The sequence below is a fragment of the Mastigoproctus giganteus genome, chromosome 8 (genome assembly GCF_048544385.1).
Source record: "Mastigoproctus giganteus isolate SK-2022 chromosome 8, ASM4854438v1, whole genome shotgun sequence".
Classification (NCBI taxonomy): domain Eukaryota; kingdom Metazoa; phylum Arthropoda; class Arachnida; order Uropygi; family Thelyphonidae; genus Mastigoproctus; species Mastigoproctus giganteus.
Genome location: NC_143582.1, coordinates 53,266,863 through 53,289,026, shown reverse-complemented (window position 1 = coordinate 53,289,026; position 22,164 = coordinate 53,266,863). Strand labels below are relative to the sequence as shown.

At 37.9% G+C, this 22,164-nt stretch overlaps 1 protein-coding gene across 1 annotated transcript in view; it reads left to right on the top strand.

Moving 5' to 3' along the window:
• Nucleotides 1-22,164, top strand: part of LOC150081532 (midasin) — a 1,449,634-nt gene that overhangs the window by 811,923 nt on the left and 615,547 nt on the right. Inside the window, exons 43-44 of the mRNA XM_090380238.1 lie at nucleotides 5,137-5,296; nucleotides 21,670-21,786. Of these exons, the coding sequence (XP_090236364.1) occupies nucleotides 5,137-5,296; nucleotides 21,670-21,786 (277 nt within the window). The remainder of the gene's footprint in view (nucleotides 1-5,136; nucleotides 5,297-21,669; nucleotides 21,787-22,164) is intronic.

The following is a 22,164-nucleotide window of genomic DNA, read 5'->3' as shown; positions in this document are numbered from 1 at the left end:
ACTACACGTCTTTCTTGTGTTTGTGTTGTGGAGGGACGGTGAAACAGGGAATAAATCTTAAGTTTTGTGTTCAACTAGGCAAAGGTGCCATGGAAATGTATGAAGCAAGTGTATGGAATTTTCTGTCTTGTGCACCTGTGTTTGAGTGGCACAAATGCCTATGGAAGAGAATCACTGGAAGATGAAGAACATTCAGGCCCAGCAAAACCAGTTTGAATGCTAGAGTTGAGTGAAAAGGTGCAAGAAGTCATTACAGTGACCAAGATACAACACTCCAAATGATTTCAGAAGATCTGTGCATTGATAAGGAAACCTTTGACAAATAAAAACCCAGGATTCGAAGAAAATCAAGGTCTGTGCACAATTTGTTCCACATTCATTAGCAGACAGCCAATGACAGGCATGAGTTGAACACTGCAGAGAACTCATTAAGGCTATTGAAATCTTCCTAGGTTCAATTGTTATGGGTGATGATTGTTACTGTATCATAACTCCCAAGTCCCGTTCCTCCACTACTGACTTTAGTTCAACTTCTCCAAGTGTATAAGTTATTTTGGGGTTGCTGTTCCCCAGGTGTAAGACCTTGCATTTTGCTGAATTAAAGCATAGCTGCCACTTTTCTGACCATCCTGCAAGTCTATCTAGGTCATTCTGAAGAAGTTCTGCTTGGTGGCGATCATTAACTACTCTACTGATCTTTATATCATCTGCAAGTTTAGATCTCACGCCCTCCATTCTTTCATAGATGTCATTTAAGATAATCAAAAACAACAGTAGTCCCAATACTTATCGTTGTGGAACCTCACTACTTACATTAACGCAATCTGAGGAATACCCATTTATCGCAACCCTCTGCCTGGTGCCCTCAAGCCATTGTGCTATCCATCTAAGGATTTTCCCTATGATTCCAGCCTCCAACTTATAAAGTAGCCACTCATGTGGGATTGAGTCAAATTCTCTGCTGAAATCCAAATAAACAATGTCGAAATTATTCCCTAAATCCAGCTCACGAGTGACCTGTCAAAGTGGCTAACCAGATTTGTTAAACATGATTTTCCCTTTACAAAACCATGCTGTATATCCTACAGAATACTGTTTCCATCTAAATGATCCTAAATTCCACCCTTGATCATTGACTCCATGATTTTCCCTACTACTGATGTTAGACTGACCGGTTGGTAATTTCCTGTTATGCTCCTAGAACCGCCTTTATGTTCCAATTTACACCAATCCAATGGAATTTCTCCTGTCCAGTGATGCTCTCATAATTAGCCTTAATGGTTGAATGCACTCACTTGCCACCTCCTTTAAGATTATAGGGTATATGCCATCAACCACAGGAGCCTTACTTGCCTGTAGGTGCGAAAGTTCTCATTAAATAATCATTTGAAATTTCAACATCATTAATTACATTTTTTTAAACTTCACTTCTATAATATCACATTGACACAAAGGGTTTTTTAATGTAAATATCGATGCAAAATAACTGTTGAGTTCACCTGCAACTTCAGCTATGTTATCTACTACTATTCCACATCCATTACATAAGGGTCCAATCTGATTTGTCCTTTTGTTCTTTGCATTTATATATGTGAATAAATCCTTAACTGCACTATTTGCTCTCTTCTTTATTTCTTATTCCCACTCTTTGCTCTCTCCCAGACTCAATAAAGATACTATAGTGAAAATTATACTTCGCTTAATAAAACATCTTTCTCCTTCAGAAAATGATGAATATAATTCAACAATGGAAGACCAACATGGAACAGAACATCAGTGTTCCACAAATTCTTTCCAAAATAAGAAATTGCCTTACTCCAATGAGATTTTAAAAGATGAACTGGAGTTGGAAATTAATGAAATACTTTTTAACTATTTTTGCTGAAATTGTTCAAAGCCTAGAAAATATGGACTGAGATCGTCTATGATTATCTCAGTACAATAGTACCAGAATAGAATTTGAAAGTGCGTATTCTGTCGCTAATCAAATACTGTATGTACCAAAATTAGATCCATTTTAAACGATCATACTATTGATTGCTTATGTTTCTTAAGAGCTCACTTTATTCGGACATGTAGTGTTGATGCTTAAACATAACTAAACCTTGCAGTAACAATATGTATTTTTTTGTTTTTAGAATAACTGTATTTTAAAGATTTTTTTTCAGAATATTTATTATTGCAATAAAAGTTTATTTAAAACATGAATGATTCAAGTAATTACAGTACTTGTTTTTTTCCTTACTTTATTGCACCTAATTGTCATCAAAATTTATTGAATAAAACGTTTGTTTTTGGAATACCGGTATTAAGATTTTGACTGTTATTGTAAGCCCTACCTTCAACAAAGTGACAAAATGCGGACTGGAAGTTGGCATACTCTCCCAAAGCAAAAAGGTTTGTGGCGAAAGCTCAAAAATCAAAATCTTGCTCATCACTTTATATGATAACAAGGAAATTGCGCACAAAGAGTTTGTGCCAAATATTCTAAGTCTTTCTGCTGCATACTGTTTGGACTTTTTGTTTTAAAATGTTTGTTGCAGAGAATCTGTCATGTGCAGTCTTAGTATGGAGAAGATGGAGTTGGTTCCTCGGCGCCTCCGTAGCCAGGTGGGCAGGAGCGGCAGTTCATAGCACACGCTTCTTGATTAGACCAGGGTTCAAGCCCGTGACCACCAAATACGGAGGATGCGGAAAGGTCAGGGAATGACCACCGCATATCCTTGGAGCTATATGGCCTTAGCTGCTAATGCTCTTAAAAACCAAATAACAACAACAGCAGTTGGTTCCTCTTGCATGACAATGCACGAAGCCACAAGGCTCTCATTGTTTGGGAGTTTTTTGGTAGCAGACAAGTCTGCATACTGTTGCACTCACTGTATTCACCAGATTTAGCCCACTGTGACTTCTTTTTGTTCTTGAAGCTCAAGGCACCACTGTATGGCTGTTATTTTCATGACATCAAGACCATTCAGAGCTGTGACAAGAACATTGAGCAGTATACTAGTCACAGCCTTCGACTAGTCATTCCAGTTGCTTCATGATTGTTGCATGCAGTGTATGGATGCTGGAGGAAGTTACTTTGAATAAACTAAGGTTAGTTTACTTCATACGTGGGATCATTATTTTTTTCTAGCACTAGGCTTGTTTTCCAATTGCTGCACTGTGTATTTTCCTGTATGTGACTTGTGGCACTAGTGCCATTGATTCGCCATCCTGAGCTCATCCTGTAGCCTTGCCTGTGAATTCTGGATAGATTATCTGCCACATGTGGAAAGGCTGTTATGCTTTATGACTTGAATAAAGCATTTTGTATGTCTTTTTAATGTTCAACTAATATTTGAAAATACAAACAGAATCCTTCAGTCAAATGTGCCCCCAGGTCAGTTTACTGATATATTGAAGAATGTGATAGAAATCCAAACTTTGTATGTCTTAAAGTGTACTTGATTGTTAAGTTGGCATTTCTGTGTCTGTCTTAATGTAAAATGTGCATGTTGTCAGTAAAATCTAATTTCGTAGTCAAAGTCTGAATTAAAAATCTGCTCTTTTATGATAGTGTTGCATGGCAGCATAGATGTCATGATATATTGCTATCTTCTAATCATTCTCTTCTGGCTTTAATGCCATTGATGACTGGAGGAATTTCTAAAGCACCCTTTAATCAAGGCTGTAGTTAGATGATCTGAGGTGCAGTGAGAATAGTTTTTTCAACTCATGAAACAAACTAATCTGTGGAACTCTTGAATGCACATGAGAATGTGAGCTACAGTATTATTAAATAATATTTTGAATTAGAAATAGAATTGCTTTTTTTTTTTTTTTTTAATAAAAATTAGGCAAGTTCTACTTTTGAAAAGTCAAAAGTTAACAATTATTAGCATTATCATTATTAGAGGCATACGATGCAAGAAAGCAAGCTTGTGCAGCATCAGCCAAAAAAAACCCCTCCCATTTCACCCCTCCATTTGTTCAAAATGCCTGTCCAGCTCAGTCTTAAATTTATTTAGCCTATCAACTTCCACAACAAAAGATGGAAGTTTGTTCCACCTATCAACTATCTGCTGGCTAAAGGCAAATTTCCGCACATCTATTCTACAACTGTCTTTCGTAAATTTGAATCTGTGCCCCCCCCCCCCAGGTTTTTAATCTGAGGAAGAGGAAGAATCTCATCAGCATTCAGCTTCCTCAACCTATTCAGTGCCTTATACACATCAAGTGCCTACTCTCCAGGTGCTGCAATTTGCAGAACTTAAGCCTTTCTTGGTAAGAGCACCCCTTTTTTCCTCTCCCCAATCTTGTTGCCCTTCTTTGCACTCATTATAGCAAGTCTACATCCTTCCTAAAATGAGGCCTCCAGACCTGTACACAGTACTCTAGGTGTGGCCTGACCATTGTCTTGTATAACGGGATAATCACATCCCTGTCCCTGTTAGCAAAATTCCTATATATCACTGACAAGACTCAATGACCTGCCCTGGCAGCCCGTCTGCACTGCTCAGCAAATTTCATATTTGACTGCATAATTACCCCCATGTCTCTTTCACTTTCCACTTCCCTGAGTGTAGTACCACACAGTTGGTAGGTTTCTCTTCGGTTATTGTTACCCATATGCAGTACTTTGCATTTGTCAATGTTAAACTTCAGTTTCCACTTCTCAGCCCATTTGCCGAATTTACTAGATCCAGTTGAAGTAGCATACTGTCTTTACTGTCGTTAACAACCCTGCCAACCTTGGTATCATCTGCTAACTTGTACATTAAACCTGATATACCTTCATCAATATTATTGATAAATATACAAAACAACAATGGGCCCAACACTTTATGTAACGATCATCGTGATAGCCTGTCTGCTATTAACCTGATTTAAGTTTTGAACAGGCAGAAATACTCATTGTTTCCTAGTATTTTATTACCAGTCTTTCATTTGATATGTGTTATACACAGTAAACAAAAGTTGGAAGGACATACCATAATATATTTATGTTAAAAAAAATACATTTGATTAAAGTGGATATTATATGTATTATCTAACCATCTCACTATGATTAAATATCATATTTTGATAATGAGGTAAAAAAAAACATAATTTGTTTAAAAAATTTAAGTATTATCTCTTTGTTTTTCTTATTAGTTCTAGAGAATGCTAAAAAGAAATTAGACAGTATCCGGCATAGTTTAGAAAGTACTGGAGTAGTTAGTGGCGGAGGAAGATTTGAATGGGTAGATAGTATTTTGGTGAATGCTCTTAAAAACGGGCATTGGCTTTTGATTGACGATGTAAATTTCTGCAGGTGAGTTTTCTGTGTTGTAAAGATAATTATCCTAATCATTGATATTTATTTCTTAAAATTAAAGACACTGTCTCTCAACCATGCTCAGTAGTAGAATTTAGTTATTATTGAAATTCTCTGCCTTTTTATTTTGTTCACTGAAGCCTTGTGATTCCTGAATCAGGGTGCTGATTGACGAAAATTTCCTTTATATTAAAAGGGGGGAGGAAGATTTATCTATGGCCAATGCACATACATACATCATTACATTTACTTCTAGTTTTGTATTAATTGAGAATTTTTTGAATAACTGGCAAAGGTGGCAGAGTTGTCCTGGAAAGTTTGTAGAAAATTCTGCTAGTGTTTTTCATTTTATTATACAAATTCTTACAATCCTCAAATTTGCTTAGCTGGTAGAAGAATAAAAGAATAAAGCATTTAGTTTCTAATTCTTCATGCTTTCCTGAATCCTTCAAACTATCAAGACAGTTTAGTTTGAAATGAAAATAAAAACATTTTATTGACCCATAGTGTTGTATTAGAGATATATGTTTGCATGTAACATTCTGCTTTATAAGCATATTAGAATTGGTAGAGCCTTTGAGAAAAACAGTGTGTTCCTTACTGCATAACAACCTATTTCATAGTATTATAGATTGTTGTTGTGAGATACTAACTAAAACTGGTAAGTTAAAGACAATACAATTATGAACACACATCATCACCTTTATGTACAATTGATTTCATGCATGGTACACTGAAACTTTAATACTTAATATAAGTATTAAGTATTAAACATAACTTTTGAGTGCAGTTTGCATTTTTTGAATTGAAGATTTACCAATGACTGGTACATAGTGTCTAGTGTTGATTGTCAATTGGCAGCGAGGTCCCCCCCCCCCAAATTCACATTTGTATACTCTGTGTTGAAGTACAATTTCCATAAAGGCCAGAGATAGTTCTAGTGTTGGTCTGCATAGTATGGTGTTGGGTCATGTTGGTCTATTGTTCCTCCAGCCATTTAGCCACAAAGCCCATGATGGGATCCCATGATGCCAATCCTCTGATCCTGGGATGCAGGCTCGAGGGAATGGAACGGTCTCTGGTGGAACAAACCCTGGACAACCCCTGAGGTTAATTTCCCCACTGAGAATAAAAAATTGAAAAACAAAAAAAAAAAACCTCAGGAAAATGAAAAAAGAGAGCAAGGGTGACAGATGAGGAGGAGAGGAACAGATGAAAATAAAAAATGTGGATGATGATAGGAAGACTTTACACCTGAAAATAGAAAGTTAAAGGGATGAAGGGGCACCCCTCTGGAAGGAGCCCATCCTCCATGGGAGGGGGAGGACTGTTAAGAACAGGAAAAGGTTTGTGGTTGTAGAGTCTACCTGGTGAAAAGTTTGGGATGGGAGGTGGGGAAGGGAGACAGCCATTGTAAGAGAGTAAAGTCATAGGTTCAGGGTGCCCTACTGGTGTCAGCAATTCCCACATCATGCCTCAGAAGAGGATATGTGATGTCAGCACTAAGGGTGGGTTTCCCCACTGCAGTCTAATTTGGTGGGGGGCTGTTAGAACAACACACTGTCTACATGCACTCAGCCCAATTTCACACTTGTCATACTTTTACACAGTTATACTTTACACACACACACACACACACACACACACACACACACACACACACACACACACACACACACACACACACACACACACACACACAGGGCAGAGTGAATAACAGCACACAACATGACACTTTCTCACATATTTATCATCCTACTTCATTGTCATACTGATAGTAGGATACGGGTGCCACCTAAATATAACAACTACTGAAACATTACTTTTTTTTAATGCTAATCACAGGCATTCATTTGGTCACTGCATGATTTACATAGGTGACCTAACATTCACTCACATTTATATTTCTTAACTTGCAAGAGTATCTTATTTATTTATTTATTTTTTTTTTTTATATACATCTTCAGGTTACAACAGTTAACACTTCTAGGATATTCTTAATCATTCCTCATTTTGACACAATTATTCCACTCACTACAGTACCCAGAATAGGACAGCACACTTTTCTTTTTTTCTCAGATTAAGTGGACTCACTTCCCACCCAGCACAAGACAAGCATATTAATATTAGCTTTAGTAGAGGCATAGCATCAGCCAAAAAAAAAAAAAAAAAAACTACCTTCCCATTTCACCCATCCATCACTCAAAAAATTTGTCCAGTCTTATTTGAATTTACTTATGCTATCAACTTCCACAACAACAGATGGAAGTTTGTTCCAGCAATCAACCATCTGCTGGCTAAAGGCAAATTTCAAATTATTCAAATTTGAATTTCAATAAATTCAAATTTCTTCCTTAATTTGAATTTATGTCCCCTCAGGTGTGTATGAGAAAGACGAAGAATCTCATCAGCATTGAGCTTGCTCAAACCATATAAGACCTTATACACCTTAATCAGATCACCTTGCAGGTGCCTAGTCTCCAGATGCTGCAATTTGCAGAACTTTAGCCTTTCTTGGTAAGAGAAACTCTTTATTCCCCCTCACTGATCTCATTGCCCTTCTCTATACTCGTTCCATCAGTGGTACATAATTCCTAAAATGAGGCCTCCAGACTAGTATGCAGCACTCAAGGTGTAGCCTGACCATTGCCTTATACAAAGGGATAATTACCTCCTTATCCCTGCTAGCAAAATTCTTGTATATCATTGACAAGGTTCTGTGAGGTGCCCTGGAAGCCTGCCTGCACTGCTCAGAAAACTTCTGAACTGACTGCACAATTACTCCAAGGTCTTTTTCATTCTTTACTATCTACCATCAGGCCATCCGGATAGCCAATAGAGCATTTCACACATCTCCTGTCCAAAGCCTTTATTTTGAAGCAAATGAACCATCTCTATCTCTTCAACGTAAGCAGTTGTCCTTTCTGTATGCCTTTAAATTAAAAAATCCCTGCCCGATCATACCACATAGGCAGACGTTTTTGAGCCACATTTGGAAAACCTCTACAACACCCATTGGACTGCTAATAAACCTTTTGGTATTCTGATCCAAGGGCTGTTAAATGTACTAGACATGACAGTAGACAATGTTGCCCAGTCACCAAGGCAATTCCTTCCACTCCGGCATGCTTATTTTCCAACTTGTGACCTCTCCATCAAGATCTGGGAGAAGGCTACTGTGCCGCCAGCTGTCTACAACTCTTAGCATCACATAGAGAGCAGTATTCTGACTTTCTACCAGTCTATACAGTTGGCTCGAAGTCAGAATGCTATGTGGGATCTGCTGTTGTGTTTTCTCACAAAACGTTATCCAACAAGAAACTAGCAAGAAACTGCAATTTATATTGCAGAGTTGCATGCAATAGGAACAGCACTTGATCACATTAAAAATAGCCATTACCAAAGGTACATGATTTATAGTGATTCATTAAGCGTGTTCCAGGCTCTGCTGTTGAGGTATAACCCTCATCCAATCCTGTTCCAGATCCATCAGATCCTTTTTTATTTCGGGGAATTAGGATTTGACATTTGCTTTTGCTGGATCCCAAGCCAAATTAAGATCTGGGGAAATGTATTAGCTGGTACCCCTGACAAATCAGCCATTACCTTGAATAATCATTTCCTCTCAGTCCCCTATACAGACTACAGGCAAATAATATTCTCTAAATTACATTCCTAATGACAAAATTCTTGGCACGGATAGGCCACAAATAAACTAAATCACATTAAGCCTGTAATCATGCAATGGCAGTCCAGTCTACATGCAGGATTCGAAGAGAGGAAGTTGTTCTTGCTTGACTCCGCATAGGTAATAGACATCTAATACATTCCTATTTGCTGAGGGCGGATGACCCACTTATGTGTGAGATGTGTTAAACAGTTAAAATGCTATTTTAACTGTTGTCACCTTTTTAAAGAATGTCCTGTTTTTATAGAAGCACAATGCTTGTGTTTTACCGTTTTTAATAATCTGACTGAACCATTTACACTCAGTTAGATTATAGGTGACGGAGACAATATGTCTAACGTTTTTAACTTTTACACAAAGATTTAGGTTTTATATTTTATATGGTTTTACTTAACTTTATACTTTTTGTACATAATATTTACTTGCTTAACATTGTAGCCTATGTATAGACTACCAAAGGTACTTAGTATTCCATTAAACTTGACTTGGTGCATTATGGCTGCACCATTAAACAACAAATTCACCCCAGTGGCTCACATCTGGTGAGTATGGGCTGGGCAAACCTAGGGGGCAATCTAGATGGGACACTTCATCAATCGGCTGTGTTACAAGGAAATTCTTCCCCGAGGCCTACACATTGATGAACAAGAAGATGAATGTCTGGTTCAATATGGATATGTTTACTTCATACTTGCTGACTGGTCACAGTTCAATGAATATGAAATTGTATAAATTTAGGTTGTCAACAACAACAGATTTATGTCAGTGTGGAGAGGTTGAAGACTGGCAACATGTACTGTATTCATGCAAGGAAATTCTTCCCCGAGGCCTACACATTGATGAACAAGAAGATGAATGTCTGGTTCAATATGGATATGTTTACTTCATACTTGCTGACTGGTCACAGTTCAATGAATATGAAATTGTATAAATTTAGGTTGTCAACAACAACAGATTTATGTCAGTGTGGAGAGGTTGAAGACTGGCAACATGTACTGTATTCATGCCCAAACTATATGGATTCTAGAGCCAGGCTTAAGGTAGCAGTGCCTAATCTTTCTACTGGTCAAGAGTCAGTGTTGATGCAGGATGCTGATAATTACCGAGTGCTGCAGCTTTTGCAAAAGAAGCCTTTATGAGAAGACTTGTACAGTCTCAGATGACAGCAGTTATTCACGCCTCTGGCCTGAACCCAACTTGACATTCAATTTGATGTTTACAACGAACTGTCTGGCTGTGTCCTCAGCAGTTTGTAAAACAATGGATTTTGCTGTAGATGAATAAATCTCTACTTTTATTTTTCAATTCGTGGCATATTAAAAAAAGAGGGGAGAGAGAGAGAGAGAGAGAGAGAGAGAGAGAATCTCTCTCCTTATTTTTGTTTTTTAATACACCATGGGGAATTTTTTTTTTTTTTTTTTTTAATACACCAGGGGAACCTCTCTCTTAATATGCCCACCGGAACCTCTTTGTTTTTTTTTAATACGCCACGGGAACCTCTCTCTCTCTCTCTTTCTTTTCTGGTTTTTTTTTTTTTTTTTTATACGCCACGGGAACCCCTCTTCCCCCTTCCCTTTTTTTTCCCCTTGGAGTGGGCCCCTTGAGGAATCTGGCCCACCTTCCCATGGTGTGTGTCTGTTCAGGTGACTGATGTTTCTGGGTAGCCAAGTGACCAGAATAGAACACACGCATAATACACACAAACCTCCATCACACACATATCTGGCCCATTTTTAGTGATACTGTTCTTCACAGAGATACGAGGCAGAGATGAACTAACGTTCAAGGAGCCACCCTTTACAAAAACATGTCCAGGATCCTGAGCTGGATATCATCATCCATCTCTTTCTTGGTGATTCCTCTCTCTCTCTCTCTCTCTCTCTCTCTCTCAGGGTAACTTGGCAGTTTCTTTTGGCTGGTGCAGCATAAGCCTCAGGCTTCCTTGGATAATATAATAATAATAATAATAATAAATCAATCAATTCGCCCCTGGTGCCTTTCTTATGTTTAACTTCAACAATTTCTCCTCCACTTTGCTCTCAGCCATTAAAAATCATTTAGTTCTCTGTTAGAGTTTGATAAACTTCTGGCCCCCAATTCCCTACAGAATTTCTTTTTACTTCTGGTCTCCAGTTCCCTACAGAATTCCTTTTTACTTCTGGTCTCCACTTCCTTACAGAATTCCTTTCTCATGTGAATGTGGGCGTAAAATACTCATTTAGTTTCTCAGCTGCCTGAGCAGGAAGGGGCTGACATCCTAGTGAGTATGGGCTTGGCACACCATGGTCCTGAGCTGAATATCATCATTCTTCTCTTTCTTGGTGATTCCCTTCTACTTCTGATTCTCTCTCTCTCTCAGGGTAATTCAGAAATTTTATTTTTTTGACTGCTGCAGCATGGGCCTCAGGCTTCCCTGCACCATGTACTTCTAATAATAATCAACAGTCAAACCATCATTATCAATCTGATTCAGACCCTTCCTTCTAGAGTTTACATCTTTGCACCCTTTGCCAAAGATTTCTTGTAATCTGCCTTCACGTGTTAACTTCCTTTGTGACTTGATTACAGACCAGCTTATATCTACCATAGGCTTCTGTGTTGCCTGATAATATATATCCTTCCAGTGGTGTAACTAGAAAAGTGGGCCCCAGTGCAAAGTTAAGTGTACCCTCCTCCACCAAATATTTGTTTTGTTTAAATTGACCAGATCCTTAGTATTCCAATGTGGCACCTCGATTTTACAACTCCCTTTCCTAAAAACAATATACACATATATTTTTAAAATTTTAATTTATAAAAAAATATTCATATCATCATCAGCCATTTTCAATCCACTGCAGGATGAAGGCCTCTCCAGCAACTTTCCAGTTCCTTCTGTTTTGAGCACTGGCCATCTATTTACTACCCAAAAACTCATGAATTTCATCTATCCATCTCCACCTTTGTCTTCCAGGTTTTCTTCTAGCTCCTCTTGGGTACCATTCTGTTATTTTCTTAGTCCATCTGTCATCATGTCTTCGAGCTATGTGTCCTGCCCAAGAACATTTTAGTTCTTTAGTTTTGATAAGAATGTCCTTTACTTGAGTTTGCTGCCTAATCCATGTGTTTCTCTTCTTGTCTAACAGTCTGATTCCCAATATAATTCGTTCCATTCTTCGCTGTGTAGTTCTCAGCTTCTCTTCCATTCTTTTGGTGAGTGCCCAAGTTTCACTTCCATAAGTCATGGTGGGGAGTATACATTGATTCATTATTTTATGTTTCAGACAAACTGGGATATTGCTCTTCAGTATGTGACTATATTTCCTGAATGCTATCCATCCAAAATTTATTCTTCTCTTGACTTCCAGCCATTTATCATTATTACAGCTAATAACTTGTCCCAGATAAGTATATGACTCCACCTTTTCAATTACTGCTCCTTCAATCATTATTTCCCTTTCCGTGGCATACTTTTTCATCATTACTTTTGTTTTAGCCATATTCATCTTTAGTCCAAAATCCTTACTAACTGTGCATAACTGATTAAGATTTTCCTCTAATTCTTTGGGATCATGGCTTATAACCACAATGTCATCTGCAAATCGTAAATGGTTTAGGTACTCTCCGTTCACATTGACTCCTATCTGCGACCAGTCTGATCTTCTGAAAGCTTCCTCAAGGGCAGCCGTAAATAGCTTCGGAGATATTGTTTCTCCTTGTTGAACTCCTTTCTCAATTTTAAATTTGCTACTGTCTTTGTCTAGTCTAATAAAGGAGGTAGCACTCTCATATATTTTCTTCAAAATCATAATATATGGGGTATCTATGCCTTGTCTTTCCAGTGCCCAAAACATTGCCTTATGCTGTATAGAGTCAAATGCCTTTTCATAATTCAGAAATGCCAGGCATAATGGTGTTTTATATTCATTTGCTTTCTTCATTAGCTGTGATATTACGTGAAGGTGATCCATAGTTGAGAATCCTGTCCTAAAGCTAGCTTGCTCTTTCGGTTGATTCTCATCAAGTATTCTTTCTAATCTGTTAGTAATGACCCTTGTGAACAACTTGTAGATGGACAGGGCAGTGTCGAGTCAGTTTGGTGTGACATAAGCATAGGCAAATCAAAATTGAGAGTAGGAGTGTGCTATAGGCCTAATGATTCTGATGAGTATAATAAGATATTGTACAGGGAAATAGAGTGGGCCAATAAATCAGAGAGTCTTATAATGGGGGATTTTAATTTCCCAGATATTGACTGGAATTTGTGGGTTGGTCACTCACACACTAGCAAGGCTTTTGTGGATTTATTGGATGATTGTTTTCTACATCAGCATGTTCGTGAGGCAACAAGAGGGAGCAATACTCTTGATCTGATTATCAGTAGTGATTCTTCATGCATTAAGAATCTGCAGATAAATGAACCACTAGGTGGCAGTGATCACAGTGTGTTGAAGTGGGATTTACTCAAGGAGGTAACTACCATCAGAGGTAAAGGGAAGGGTTTTTGTTTTCGTAAAGGCGACTATGATGGTCTGAGACAGTATTTAAATTCTATACAGTGGGACCAACTGATGATGTTACCAACAGCAAACTCAAAATGGGAAGCATTCAAGGAACTAATCTTGGAGGCTACCAGGCTTTACATACCAACTAAGAAATATTGTTCAAGGTTTAGGCCTAAATGGTTGTCAGATGAACTAATGAGACATGTGGCAGAGAAGAAAAATGCATGGGATACATACAAATTAATGGGTGACATGGAAGCCTATGATAGATATAAGTTAGTCTGTAACCAAGTCACAAAGGAGATTAGGCAGGCAAAGGCAGACTAAGAAAAATCCTTGGCAAAGGATGCAAAGAAATACAGAAAAGAGTTCTTTACATATTTAAACTCAAGAAGGAAAGGGATAAATCAGATTGGTCCGCTGGATATTGATGGTTCAACAGTTGAGGATCCTGCTCAGGTGGCTAACAATCTAAACGAGTATTTTGCATCTACATTCACGCATGAGGAGTTATTCAGGAAGGAGAATGATGTAAGTAAAGTAAATATTGGCAGTGAGCTGGATGATTTTGTAATAACTGACAGGAAAGTGGAGGAGAGATTGTTGAAGATAAACATAAAAAAGGCACCTGGTGTGGATGGGATCTATCCAGTTATATTAAAGGAGGCAGCAAAGGAAGTAAGCAAACCCCTAGCCATAATTATAAGAGCTTCTTTAGACTTAGGGGAGGTACCCATAGACTGGAGATGTGCAAATGTAACCCCAATTCACAAAGGATCAAAGGCTGACACAAGTAATTATAGACCTGTTAGTTTAACTTCTGTTCCAGGTAAATTAATGGAGGCACTGGTTAAAGAAGCACTGCAGGATCATTTAGAAAAGAATTCAGTTATAGCTCAGACGCAGCATGGTTTTGTTAAGGGCAGGTCTTGCCTGACCAATTTGATTGGATACTATGATGTAGTCACAAAAGAACTGGATGCAGGGAATAACTTTGATATTATATATTTGGATCTTAGAAAGGCTTTTGATACTGTTGCACATGGAAGACTGCTGCACAAATTGGAGCAGTGTGGCATTGGAGGCAAATTGCTGCTATGGCTAAGGGGATGGTTGATTGGCAGAAGACAGAGAGTGGTAATCAATGGACACTGCTCAACGTGGACTAATGTTATTAGTGGAGTTCCTCAGGGTTCAGTGTTGGGTCCATTGTTTGTTTTCGGTGTTTATGAATGATATTGATGATGGGATATCAAGTTTAATGTCCAAGTTTGCAGATGATACAAAGGTTGGCAGGGTTGTTAAGGACACTACTGACGCTATTCTGCTGCAACAGGATCTGGAAAGGTTGAACAGATGGGCTGAGAGGTGGCAAATGAAGTTTAACATTGACAAATGTAAAGTACTACATATGGGAAACAGTAACCCCAGAGCAACGTATCAACTCTGTGGTACTACACTGACAGTGGTGGAGAATGAAAAGGACCTGGGGGTAATTGTGCAGGCAGATATGAAGTTCTCTGAGCAGTGCAGATGAGCTGCAAGAGTAGCTCATGGTGTCTTGTCTATGATATACAGGAATTTTTCTAGCAGGGATAAGGAGGTGATTATTCCCTTGTATAAGGCAATGGTTAGGCCACATCTTGAGTACTTATACAGGTCTGAAGGCCTCATTTCAAGAAGGATGTAGAGCTGCTGGAACGGGTACAGAGAAGGGCAACAAGATTAGTGAATGGAACAAAGGGTTGCTCTTACGAAGAAAGGCTTATGTTTTGCAAATTACAGAGTCTGGAGACTAGGCACCGGCGAGGTGATCTGATAGAGGTGTATAAGGCTTTGAATGGTTTGAGCATGCTCAATGCCAATGGGATTCTTCCTGTTGCTCAGAATAATCACCTCAGAGGGCATAAATTCAAATTGAGGAAGGACGGATGTCGGATAGATGTGCGGAAATTTGCCTTTGGGCAGCGGGTTTTTGGTTGGTGGAACCGACTTCCATCACTTGTTGTTGAAGTTGATAGCCTAAACAAATTTAAAGCTCAACTGGACAGGTATTTCGAACGAACAGAGGGGTGAAATGGGAGTGGTGTGTGTGGTTTTTTTTTTTTTTTTTTTGGCTGATGCTGAATAAGCTTGCTTTCTTGCATCATATGCCTCTACTAATGCTAATGTGGGATAACAAGCTAATTGGTCTATAATTTCCAATTTCTGATATATCTCCTTTCTTATGCAGCAAAACTATGATTACTATGATTGCATTATTCCACTGCTTAGGCGTCACACCTTTTCTAATGCACTTTGTGAAGAGCCTTGCCAGTTTTTGTGTTATGTCTCTTCCTCCCAATTTTAACACCTCTACAGTAACTTCATCTTCCCCCGGGGCTTTCCGATTCTTCATTTTCTTCAATGCATGTTCTACCTCATCAGGAAGAATATCGGGTATGTCGTATGTGTTGCTACTTTGCAATCCATCTTCCCCACTGCTGGTATCATTCCCTTGCTCCTTGTATAATTCTCTATAGTAGTCTTCTGCTATTAGAATTATGCCTTCTCTGCTGTTTATAAGTACACCATCACTGTTCTTCAGTTTCAGTATCATTTGTCTTTCTGTATTACTGCTCATGGCTGCTGATTTAAATCCTTTGTTTTCCCTTAATGCTTGTTCTACTTTTCTTGTGTTAAATCTTCTTATGTCCTCTCTGAGTCTCTTTCTAATGGCTTTGCATAACTCAGTATACTCAATTTTCTCCCTGTCAGTGTTTTTCTTGCTCTTCATTTGTCGTCTTCGGTTCATCATGACAAGTGTTTCTTGACTAATTTTTTAATAATTTTCTGCAGACTGAGCAGTCTGCAGAAGCTCAAACTTGTTCTTAAGTTCCAGTACATTCTGCTTTTTCTCCTCCTCTGTTATCTCAAAGACCTTTGTATTATTTACTCGAGTCAGTTTTTTCCTTTCCTTTCTTACATCTATATCAAGTGAACATCTTACCATTCTGTGATCACTTCCAACATTTACCTTATTCAGTACGGTAACATCATTCACAATATATCTTCTGTTAGTGAGGATGAAGTCGATTTCATTAGTTGTTAATCCATTTGGACTCTTCCATGTCCACTTTCTGTTCACCCTTTTCTTGAAAAAAGTGTTCATTACTGACAGTCCTTGAGATTCTGCAAATTCCACAAGTCTTTCACCTCTTTTATTTCTTTCACCAATTCCAAAATTTCCTATAGTTCCTCTTTCTGCGCTGTTTTGCCTTTTTCCAACCTTAGCATTGAAGTCCCCCATAATAATAGTGTAGTGGGTTTTCTGCTCATCTAGAAGACTCTCAATTTCGGTGTACATTTCTTCAACCTCTTCATCATCGTGGCTCGATGTTGGTGCATAAATCATTATAAACTTTAGCTTGAACCTCTTAGAAATCTTGAGTATTAGTCTTGACACCCTTTGTGATGTACTTTTGAATTCCAAAATGTTTTTTTTTAAAATCTTTATGGACCAGAAACCCAACTCCACCTTCACTCCTTTCACTGTTTCCATTGGTGTTCAGCAGATTTCCACTTGATAAACTTATACAAAATATAAATTAAATACATATACTGTACTTCTTTGAACTAAACATAAAATAAAATATTACACTTCTTAAAAAAAACAAAAACAAATATAGCCTATATTTTTTCTCCCCACATATGTTTTATTTCTGTGAAATAATAATAATAATACATACTTATTTTAACAATAAGAACAACAGAAATTAAATAATATAGTTTTTTTCTTAATAATTCTTCATTATTTGCTATTTCTTCATAAAATTCTTTGCAAGAATTAGCAAAATTGCACTTAACTTGTAGTATTGCTTTCAACATTTCTACAGTCAGTTGTGTTTTTACTGACGTACACAATTTATTTACTACTGAAAAAACTCTTTCCGTTGTACCATTGGTTCTCAACAAACGATAATACAAATGATTTGCATTTTGTTTGCAATTAAGGATGGAGGCTACATGTCCAATCTGGAGCATTTTCTGGGACTGTTTGCATTGCGGGAAAATGACTGAAATCCAGGACTGTCATTCGTAAATCAGGACGTCTGGTCACTTTAGATTTGATAAATATAAAAAATTAACAATATATCGATAAATGTGTATTTAAAATCTTTACCAATACATTATAAAAACAAAAATAATACAGTTCTTTAAATATAAATATGAAAAATAAATTCTGAAATTTAAATGAAGTAATATATTGACTTACTTGATTTGGAATGGTTTTTGTCTAGATTTGGCATTGGCAAAGTGATTAATTAATTTAGAAACTTTCAGCTTCTTACACTTATGCCAAGCAGTGCGAGCGCTGATAGACGTTGATTGTTTCTCAATAATTCCTAATTAATCTTAATTTCGAGAAAGAGCGTTCTGCGGTTGATACAGGAACCAGAATTGTCAAAAAAAAAAATTTTTTTTTTTTTGGCTTGTGCAGCATAAGCCTCAGGTTTCCTTGCACCATATGGCTAATAATAATAATAATAGTAATAATTGCATTGAAAATGATTCTGAAAAGTCACTTAAGAGAATTTATTTTGCACCTTCTCTGCATTTTTTATAATGGAACTGTCATTCATTTTGATTAATTCAGTTGGAGTAAGAAATGCAAACAAGTCAGAAAATGTATTTAGTCCTTGAAACCTTTTGTGTAGTTCTGTTTTCACTAAGTCAGTTATGTGATAAAAAATGTTAACTTTAAAAAACAGTTCTGCATTTTCAAATCGATAGTCCTCTGCCAGTTCAACAAAATGTTTCTTGACAGATCACCTCTATTTATTTGCAAATTGACAAGGTATACCCCATTTCTGCACAATAGGTGATGTTTCCTTGATGATATTTTCAAATTCATTTCTTAATTTTTTCACTTTTTTTTTTTTTTTTTTTTTTATGTGAACCCCAAACACGAGAGGTATTAGAACCTATAGTACTTAGTACCGTGCTTGGGTTTGAGGTTAAGAAGACGAAAGAAGATATTTCTTGACATTGGACTTGAACTTCTGTAGATTGTAATTTTCAGGAAATACGTATGAAGGAAGGTTGTTCCAGAAAACGGCAGTTGAATGAATAAATGAGGAAGATGAAAAGTTGGTTCTGTGGGGTTGAAGTTGCACAGTAAATGGATGTTGGCTGGTGGCGGCACGTGTTCGTACTGTTTTGAAAGAGAAAGCAAGAATTATAGAAGCCAATTCAGAAGAACAGTGCCCATGGAAGTATCTGTAGAAGAGGCATGCAGCAGAAACAGTGCGTCTATGAGAAAGCTAGTGGAGAGACTCTGTTAGAGAGATGAATCATTGATTAACCTAACTGCCCTCTTCTGAATGGAATCAAGAAGCCTGAGAGAGGTTTTGGGAGCACCACCCCAGATGTGGGAACAATATTCCATGGCAGGGCGAATTTGCGATTTATACAGAGTGAGCAGCTGTTTGGAAGAAAAGTAACGCTGAGAGCAAAAGAGAAAACCAAGTTTTTTAGATGCAGAGGAAGCAATATTTGTAATGTGCTTGTGCCAAGAGAGATTAGAAGTCAGGGTAATCCCCAAAAGAGATATATCATTTTGCCTAGAAATCGGAGTGTCACTAAAGATAAGCATAGGAGTAGAAGAATCCTTTTTGCGAGATATAAGACAAGACTGAGTTTTAGAAGGGTTGAAATCAACTAAGTTGTCTTTGCCCCACTGGAGAATTACCTGAAGATCGGCATTTAAGGAATTGGTAGCAGATTTTCGAGAAGTTGAAGCTGATTGAGCAGGACAAGGTTTCTCAAAATGGAAAGTTGAATGCAATGTGCTATCATCGGCAAAACTATGGATAGGATTTCCAGTCAATGGAAGAAGGTCATTGATATACAAGAGGAAAAGAGTGGGGGAAAGAACTGAACCTTGGGGGACACCGGCATTAGTGGAGACGTTAGAAGACAGAGAGCCATCTACCATCACCCTCAGTGAGCGATCAGAGAGAAAACTGGATAACCAATTACTAAAAACAGTTGGCAAACCATAAGATGGAAGCTTGTTTAGAAGACCTTTATGCCAAACATGATCAAAAGCCTTTGAGATGATAAGAGCAACTACTTGTGTTTCACCAAACCTTTCCATTGAATTAGTCCATAAATGGGTAACATAGGCCAGAATATCACCAGTGGATCGACATTGACGGAATCCATACTGGCGATCGTTGATCAGACGGAAGGTTTCTATGTAGTTTAAGAGTTGGCAGTTAATTGATTTCTCCATTACTTTTTAAAAGAGTAGAAGTAATTGCAATGAGACGATAATTGGATGGGAGGGATTTGTCACCCTTTTTAGGAACTGGCTGGATATGAGCAAATTTCCAAGCAGAAGGAAAAACACCTTTGGAATAAGAAAGTGAAAAAAGGCGGCAAAGAATAGTAGTAAGTTCAGGAGCACAGAGTTTGAGAACAAGTGGAGAAATACCATCAGGACCTGGAGCTTTCTTAGCATCAAGATTCATCAAAATCCTTCTGATATCCTTTTGACGGAAAACCACAGGAGGCATTGAATGGAGCGTGTTGGGAATGGTAGGAGGTGTTTTACCAAGATCATTAATACATGAGCTGGAAGAAAAATGGGATGCTAGCAGGTCAGCTTTATCCTTGGCTGAAGTGGCAACAGAACCATCTGGTTTGGACAGAGGTGGGAGCAAAGATGGGCAAAAGTTGCGGCCAATAGCTTTGGCAAGAGACCAGAATGCTCGGCTACCATTAGGGCAAGAAGCAAGTTTTCTACTCTTAGCCTGTTCAATCTCTAGTTTGGACTGATTAATAGTTGCTTTTCAATAGTTGCGAGCTGAAGTGTAGGCAGAAAATGAAACTGAAGAATTAGAAACAAGCCAATTACGATATGCAACATTCTTCTCTTGGACAGCCTTAGCACATTTATTGGAAAACCAAGGTTTAGATAAAGGACGAGATTTTAAAGTGGAGTGTGGGACAAGGGATTCCATTCCTGCAAGAATAATTTCACTGACACGATCTGAGCAAACGTTGACATCAGAAGTTTTGAAACAGTAATCCGACCAAGGAAAAGAAGTAAAGAAGTCTCGCAGGTCATCCCATTTTGCATTCTTGTAGTGCCAAACAACACGTGGTTGGGAATAGCCATGAGATAAAGGTTCCATTGGAGAAGAGACAATCACCAAGTTGTGATCTGAAGTGCCTAAAGGACCTTTCACTTCGACCGTGTACTTAGAAGGGTTGTTTGTGAGAAAAAGATCAACCGTATTGGCTGTATGATTAGGATTGCTCGGTAATTAGTAATTGCAAAAGCCTCAGCATCTCGACCAGCTGGGTCGGTGTGACTAGAAAACGGAAGCCAGCTGGAGTTGTGAACATTAAAATCACCAAGGAAAATTACTTCACTGTTAGGAAAGTTGGACTGGAGAAAGTCAAGTTGCAAAAAGAGGAAGTCAAAGTTTGATAGCTTGTAGCTTTTTATGGAACATATCCTGATCATTATATGAAAAAGGTGTGCTGTAAGCACCTTTGTATTATGTGCCATTTTTGCAGAAAATAATTTGCATGTAATAGCAGAATGAACTGTACTTTTAATTTTTGTGCTAAGGCATATGTGTACTTTCTGTAGAACATAATTCTTCTGCATGCAGGACGTGTTGGCGCTTCCGTAGCCAGGTGGGCAGGAGCAGCAGTGCATAGCACACGCGTCTTGATTAGACCGGGGTTCGAGCCCATGACCACCAAATATGGAGGATGCGGAAAAACCCAAATAAATAGCATAGCAAGAATTGTTTATAAAACATTTTGCAAATGACTGTAGGCTCCATATTGTTTCTTCATGACTGCATATATATAACCCCAGGGGCTCACATCTGGTGAGTATGGGCTTGGCACACCCAGGGTCCCGAGCTGGATATCTTCATTCTTCTCTTTCTTGGTGATTCTCTTCTACTTCTCTCTCTCTCTCTCTCTCTCTTTCAGAGTAACTCAGCAATTTTTTTTTTGGGTGGTGCAGCATAAGCCTTCGGCTTCCCTGTACCCTATGGCTAATAATAATAATATATGTATCACATTTTCACAGTATGGAAATAGGAATACAATCATATATTTAAGCATTATATCTTAAAATTTATCTTTTTAGCATTATAATAAACTAAAAGAACGTGGTTTTCTTTATGTAGTCCCTCAGTACTGGATCGCCTCAATGCTGTATTGGAACCTAATGGTGTCCTAACAGTTAGTGAACAAGGAACTGTAGGAGGTATGATACCTACAATCGTTCCTCATCCAGACTTCAGGTATGGTACTTTATATATTTATATGTGTGTGTGTGTGTGTGTGTATATATATATATATATATATATACAGTAAAAATCCGAGAATCCGGACTTTTCAAAAACTCACAAACTTTTTAAATTTAGTGGACTTTTGTGTGTATGTGCACACACACATGCATGAGTGCCACGGATGTCCAGCAACAACAAGCAAGCTCACGGTCCCCATTTTGAATTGAGCAATGAAACCATGGCAATGCTATAATTTTTGTCCTACTCTTTCCATTTACCGTATATAGCATATGTATTTACAAGCCCATAATAATGGCTCCTAAAATAGATAAACTTCATGGTGTGAAGAGAAAGAAGAACACGTTGAAATTGAGTGACAAACAAAATAAT